At 53.9% G+C, this 7,376-nt stretch overlaps 1 protein-coding gene across 1 annotated transcript; it reads right to left on the bottom strand.

Annotated features, from left to right (window-relative positions):
* Positions 1 to 511: 511 nt before the first annotated feature.
* Positions 512 to 6,065, bottom strand: LOC122692696 (tigger transposable element-derived protein 1-like). The gene is made up of 2 exons (XM_043900526.1): positions 5,532 to 6,065; positions 512 to 3,256 (listed from the first exon to the last, which is right to left on the bottom strand). Exons 1-2 carry the CDS (start codon positions 5,604 to 5,606, stop codon positions 1,418 to 1,420), a joined length of 1,914 nt encoding a protein of 637 aa, XP_043756461.1. The 5' UTR covers positions 5,607 to 6,065; the 3' UTR covers positions 512 to 1,417.
* Positions 6,066 to 7,376: the final 1,311 nt, after the last annotated feature.

Genomic DNA, 7,376 nt, shown 5'->3' with positions numbered 1-7,376 from the left:
CCCAGTGTGCTTCGGACATCACTTTGCTGATAAAGGTCCATACGTCCATCTAGTCAAAGCTATCATCTTTTCAGTAGTCATGTACGGGTGTGAGAGTTGGACCATAAAGAAGGCTGAGCGCCCAAGAATTGATGTTTTCAAATTGTGGTGCTGGAGCAGACTCTTGAGAGTCCCTGGGACTGCAAGATCAAACCAGTCAATCCTAAAGGAAATCAACCCTGAATATTCATTGGAAGGACTGATGCTGAAGCCAAAGCTCCAAAACTTTGGCCATCTGATGCAAAGAGCCGACTCACTTGAAAAAGACTCTGATGCTGGGAAAGACTGAAGGCAAGAGGAGAAGGGGGCTGACAGGATGAGATAGTTGGATGGCATCACTGACTCAATGAACATGACTTTGAGCAGACTCCGGGAGATAAAGGCATGGCAACCCACTCCACTACTCTTGCCCGGAGAATCCCATGGACAGAGGAGGCTGGTGGGCTATAATCCATAGGGTGGCAAAGAGTCAGACATGACTGAAGTGACTTAGCACGCACAGCACCAGGAGATGACAGACAGAGAAGACTGGCGTGCTGCAGTCCATGGGGTCGCAAAGAGTCAGACACAACAGAGACTGAAAAACAACAACAAGGGGACAGAAGAACGAGCTGAATGTTGAGGCCATTGAACCCTCAGGAATGACTGAGATTTTTCAAAGAGCTCTAGATCTGGGAGACCAGCAAAGTGACAAAAGGTTCAGCCTCAGAAGCTAGAGAGAAGCCAAGATAACCACGGCACAGAAACCCAGGGAAGAAAACATCTCCAAAGCAAGGAATGGTGCCTGGTATCAAAAGCCACACATGCTCATGGGCTCTGGCACAGTGGAGGCTCAGACAACACAAGTCATGGAAGCCCAAAGGGGTGAGGATGGCATGGAAGGTGAGCCAGGAGAGTAGGAAACCCCCATCCAGAACTGGTGGGACATCACAATGGGGCACGGACAGTCAGGGCCGGCAAACAGGAGAGGCTCATCTCAACCATGGCCCCTCACCACAAGGAAGGCTGCTCTGGTGAGCTCTGCTTGGCAACTGCTGTTCTACAAGGTGTGTCTCTGACATGGATGGACAATCCTGGGTCCCACAGCTTATCTGCAAATCAGAAAACACCGCCCTCAAGCCTGGCGCTCTGTGTGCCACTGTACAAAGTTGGCTGTGCATTAGGTGTGAAAGCCATGAGTGAGATGTGGCAGGGTCTACCCTCCAGAAACAAAACTCATCAGACAAAGCGCATTTGCAATCAGGCCCAAGCCTCAAATCACACAGGTCATTTAAAGAGGTCTGTCCTTCAGAGTCTGTACCCATGGCCACTCACCCACCCTCTGTGGGCCCCACCTGGGCTGAGTGCAGACTTCCTGACATCTCTTTTGTTGCCACCGTCACGGGGCCTCTGGAGGCCCAGGAGCAGCCCGAGCCTGTAGACTCCTTTCCCGGAGCAGCTCCCGGAGGCGGGCAAGGGCACAGTAGACAGCCCGGGACACCCGCAGGCTGCGTTCCCGGTTGGGATCGTTCTCTGAGAGGACTCGCAGGCCAGCAGCAAAGTGGGACAGGGCCTGGGCCAGATGCTCGGGGCACAGTGCACCCACACCTGCGCCCTCAGCCTCCGTACCCCCTGTGGCCTCCGACTCCGGTCTTCTAGAGGCCAGGCCCTGACTAGCCTGGCAGGGCAGCCCAGGGCCACGCATGTGCCCACCATCCATACCCGGGGGGATGGGCATGGGCTCCCCGGGGGCCTGCAGCAGGTGGCTAACAACGTTGGCCTCAGCCACATCACCCAGGCCTGCGCGGCTAGCTAGTGCCTCGATGCTGTGGGGTAGCTGGGGTACAGCGCTGGGCTCGGGAGCACCAGTCAGCACACACTCGGGCCAGAGCTTCCTCCAGGCACTGTTCATGGTGGCAGGCTGCAGCTCCGCCCAGGCCTCAGCGATGTTGTCCACAGCGGTCACGACGGTGTAGCTGCGCCAGAACTCCCACACGGAGGGTCGGTCTGCACCACCCGTCTCCTGGGCCAGCTGGCTGAGTGTGCGGCGCAGATACTGGGCCTTGAAGGCAGTGATGACACCCTGGTTCATGGGCTGGATCAGGGTGGACGTGTTCTTGGGCAGGAACTCGACCCGCACGTGGGCCGAGAGGCCACTCAAGTGGACAGGGTGGCAGGGCGCGCTGTCCAGCAGCAGCAGGGCACGGTGCGGGAGGCCGTGGCTGGCACAGTAGCTTTCCACAGCGGGGCAGAAGCAGCTAGTAAACCACTCCTGGAAGATGACAGGCGTCAACCAGTCGTTGCGGTTGGAGCGCCAGACCACAGGCAGGTTGGCCTTGGAGCAGCCCCTGAGGGCACGTGGGTTCTCTGAGGGGTACACCAGCAGGGGCTTCAGCTTGAAGTCACCAGCCGCATTGCCACCGAGCAGCAGGGTCAGGTGGTCCTTAGAGGCCTTGGGCCCGGGCCCAGCTGTCCCCTCCAGCGCCAGAAGCATGCGCTCAGGCAGTCGCTTCCAGAACAGGCCTGTCTCGTCCACGTTGAAGACCTGTCGCGGTGAGTAGCAGCCCTCCTCCAGGATGGCGCGCAGCACCGCCGGGTAGCGCGCAGCAGCCTGGGCGTCGGCCACGGCGGGCTCGGCCGTCAGCAGCACTTTGTGGCGCACCTTGAACCGGGCAAACCAGCCGTTGCTGGCCCCAAAGGTCTCGGCCCGGCCGCCACCGCCCTGCTCGTGCTGCAGCTGGGCGAAGAGCCGGCGCGCCTGGTCCTGGATGAGCAGCGTGCTGACTGGCAGGTTCTTCCGCTTCTGCTCCTCGATCCACAGGCTCAGCAGGCGCTCCATGCGGCCCATCAGTGCACCCCGGCAGCGCGTGAGCTGCGTGGTGCAGACGGGCATGGCTGCCTGAGAACTGGCCCGGATCCTGTCCTTGTTGACACGGATGGAGGCGACCGTGGAGGTGGCCAGCCCCAGAGCGCGGGCAATCTGCGTCAGTTTCTCCCCCTCCTCAAAGCGCCGAAGTACCTCCAGCTTCACGTGCAGGGTGATGGACTTCCGGTCCCGCTTGGCACTGTGGCGGAGGCCAAGCCCGAGGGGCGCCTTTCCCAAGCCCTGCGTCTGGGGGGGCTTCAGGGTGCCTCCCCGAGCCATGCACTTCAACACGCTCTCGTCCCTCTGCCCGTCGGCGGTACCCAGCGCCGTGCCACAGTGGCCCCTGGGCCTCTCCTGCCACGCCATCTCTGCCTGAAGAGGGGAACACACAGGAGTTACTGTGAGTCTGAGCGAGCAGAGACCACCGCCTGGCCCTTCCGTGCTCTGACCTAGAGCCCACAGCACTGCAGGCCACTGCCTCGGAGGCAGGTCCAGTCCCTTCTCTCCCTGATGCGAAGCAAACTGCATACACACTTCTGAGCATCCTTTTGCAACCAGAGGAGCATTTCACTTAGTTTTCGTTTATGAGATCAAATAGCGGTCTACAGGAGGGCAGCAAAGGCTACACAGACATAAAGAACAGACTTTTGGACACAGTGGAGGAAGGAAAGAGTGGGATGATTTAAGAGACTAGCACTAAAGTATATACATTACCATATGTAAAATGGATAGCCACTGGGAGTTTGATGTAGACACAGGGAGCCCAAAGCTGGTGCTTGGTGACAACCTAGAGGGATGTGATGGGGCGGCATTCAAGAAGGAGGGGACATATGTATACCTATGACCAATTCATGTTGATGTTTGGCAAAAGCCATCACAATATTGTAATTATCCTCTAATTAAAAAATAAATGAAGAGGCTGAACACGCCATAAAAACAAAAACATCTGCCAGGAGACTTTGCTCTTCCCCCAGCAAAACTCTTGAAACCATAAGGGAATGCGAAGTAAGTCTAGAAATCCTGATCCACCTCCCAGACACTGATGAGCAGGAGCATCTCCATGCTTCTCACTCAGTGTGAGAAACTGAATAATGCCTCCTAAACACATCCACATTCTAATCCCAGGAAACAATGAGTAAATGACCCTTCAAGGCAAAAGGGACAGGTGTGATTAAAATAATAATCTTGAGAGGCATAGATCATCCTGGGTCATCCAAGTGGGCCCTACACGTAATCAGGGATCCGTGTAAGAGGACGCAAAAAATTTCACTCACTCAGAAGACAATGTGAGAAAAAAAAGAAAAGGCAATGTGACCACTGAAACCTAGAGCTTCAGAAGGAACCAGCCCTGCTAATACCCTGATGTTAGCCCAGGAGACCCACTGCAGATTTTGGAGCTCCAAACTCTTAAGATAATAAACTTGTGTTGTTTGAAACCACTAAGTCTGTAGTAATATGGTACAGCCATGACAGGAAACTAACACAGAGGGGAACTTCCTTAAATCACACCACCACTGTGGAGCACCTGGGGCAGAGGAGGTGGTTCTCCGCACAAGTCAGGGGGAAGTCCCTGGATGTCCAGTGGTTAAGACTCCATGCTTCAACTTCAGGGGGCACAGGTTTGATCCCTGGCTGGAGAACTAGTATCCTCACAAGTTGCGAAGTGCTGCCCTCCCCCCAAAAAAAACCAATGGCCCCTCTGCTCAGGGTCCTCCTAGGCCTCCCACCCCGAGTCAAAGCCACAGTCATCACCAGCTTTGTCAAGGGCCTCTAAGCCTCCTTCTCTCCTTTGCTTACTCGTGACCACATCCTTAGGGCAGGCTAAGGGCACCCCCAGCCCAGGGCCTTTGCTACTGTGGCTCTTTGGCCCACAGTAGGGCGCCCTTCCCTCTAACAGGCATGGCTTATTCTCTCTTCTGCAGGTCTCTGCTCAAAAGTAACCCGATCAGAGAAGCCCTCCCCACCTTTATCATGCATCCCTCACACACTGCCTCAGGACAGGAGCTGTACCTACAGAGTACTCCGCTGAGTCCCCAGCGGGAGAGCCTGGCACTCTAGAGGTAGTCTATGGTCATGTGCTAACTTATCAAATGAAGTACACTGAAGGGAGGCCAACTTCTCACTTTGTCCCTTTTGCATTTCAAACCATGTGAAAGTAGCACCTGGTCAAAACACTAAAAGTTTTTTTAAGGAATACGTGTGAAAAACAAGGACAGGTGCCTGACAGGTCTTCGTGTTTGGGGGAGTGTCTATGGCACCCACGAAGAGTACCTAACCCTAAGCCATGGGCTGCACCTGGCGTACAGAAGGGTGAGCATGGGGAAGGCTTCCAGGAAAAACTCCCCGAACTCCAAATAAGTCAAGCGCCCGTCCCTCTCTCTCCATATCGATGCCTTCGCCTGCTCACCCACAATTTTAAACTCCCCCGTATATTCACACATTCTCTCCCTCGCCCTCTAGAAAGTCCCCAAGCCCGCCGGGGAGGAAGGCGCGAGACTACATTTCCCAGAAGGCGGCGGGGCTGCCGATGACTCCCATTGGCCCCTTCCCCGCGCATCCGTTCCCTTCCCCCCACGAGAACCGAGTGTATGGGCGCCTCCGCCCCTTCCCCCGGAGCCCCGGTTTCCGCGCGGCCGGCCGCCCTCACCTCCGGGCCGCAACATGGGCCAGCTGACTCAACTGGGCCTACGGGGCTGCAGAGCCTCCTCATCTCCGGCCTCATTCGCCGCTTGCGAGCGGCGGCCGAGCCCAGCCTTCATCTTTAGCGGCGGAGGCGGAGGTTGCCGGGCGACGACCAGGATTGGAGGGGGCCGCGTGGGTCCTGCCCCCAAGACGCGCCTGCTGCTATGCCCGGTCGCCCAGGGCCTGACGGGAAATGTAGTTCTGTGAGGCGCCTGCCCAACGCTAAGTCCAAGCGGGGAAGCTCAAAGCCGTGTCAATCCAAGGATGGCTTTCTTGCCCATTAATTTCCTTCTCCTGTCTTTTCTGCCGTCTGCTTTCCGTCACTTTCTTTTTTTTTTCTTCCTCTTTCATGAAGTTTTTAATAAGCTGTAATATTCTTATATGCATGCTAGTAACTGGTGAAATGCCAGGCTGGATAAATCACAAGCTGGAATCAAGATTGCCTGGATAAATATCAATAACCTCAGATATGCCAGTGATACCACTGTAATGGCAGAAAGCAAAGAGGAACTAAAGAGCCTCTTGATGAAAGTGAAAGAGGAGAGTGAAAAGGCTGGTTTAAAATTCAACAATGATCCGTATGGTCAAAGCTATGGTTTTTTCAGTATTCAGGTATGGATGTGAAACTAGGACCATAAAGAAGGCTGAGCACGGAAGGATTGATACTTTGGAATTCTGGTGTGGGAGACTTGAAATGGAGCAGGATTATATGGTCCTTGCCGCTGTCGCCGCCGCCGCCACCACCACCACCACGACGACGTCCTATGCCTGCCTTTTTTTCTGTGGAAAACTTTAGTCAAAGAATAAGTTTAATCAGAGAAGAGAGAAATGCCGAAACAAAGGAAAACAAAGGAAACTAAATAATAATAATGTAGTTATTAAGCATAGTCAAGGACCTTTAGTTCCTTCTCAAGGGCTATAAATAATATTCTGAGCCCTATCCTGTGAGCTGTCTTATAGATTCCAAAACACCAGGTGGAAGAACTACATGATGACCAGACTACACCCACGACATGAGCTGCCACAGTTCCAAGAACTGGCTGCAAAGAAATGGGAATAAATGGACCCTAGAACTGAAGATTAACTACACCTAAAACAACCAAGATCATGTTGGTCAGACCACTGATGACCAATTTGAAGATGACTGTTAGAGATGACTGTGCGATTTCTGCATGTAGCCACCCCCCTCCTCTGTCTATAAAAGCTCTTGCTCCCTGCTTGTTGGGGGCGGGAGTCCACCTTTGGACAGATGTCCAACACCCTCCCCCCCCCACCCCAGTTGCCAGCATCGGATATAAAGCAAACGTTCCTTTCTACCAAGCTGGCCTGTTTATTGGCTTTTGAGCGGTGAGGAGATGGACCCAGCACACACTCTTTCAGTAACAGACTTTTGAGAGTCCCTAGGACTGCAAGGAGATCAAACCAGTCAATTCTAACGGAAATCAACCCTGAATATTAACGGGAAGGATTCATGCTGAAGCTGAAGCTCCAATACTTTGACCACCAGATGCAAAAAACCAACTCACTGGAAAAGACCCTGAGGCTGGGTGAGATTGAGAGCAGGAGAAAGGAGCGACAGAGGATGAGATGGTTGGATGGCATCACTGACTCAATGGACATGAGTTTGCACAAACTTCAGGAGACCACTTTGGGTTCCCCACCAACATCAGCTTCCGAAGTTGATACATACCATTTTCAGCACTTTGAAATTCCAAATCTACCTTCTCATGGGACTCAACATCTTGTTTAATTTCTTCCCATTCTCCATATGGGTTTGATTTTTTTTTTTTAATTGTATTTACTTGGGCTG

This window comes from Cervus elaphus, chromosome 4 (genome assembly GCF_910594005.1).
Source record: "Cervus elaphus chromosome 4, mCerEla1.1, whole genome shotgun sequence".
Classification (NCBI taxonomy): domain Eukaryota; kingdom Metazoa; phylum Chordata; class Mammalia; order Artiodactyla; family Cervidae; genus Cervus; species Cervus elaphus.
This window is presented reverse-complemented; position numbering and strand designations above follow the sequence as displayed.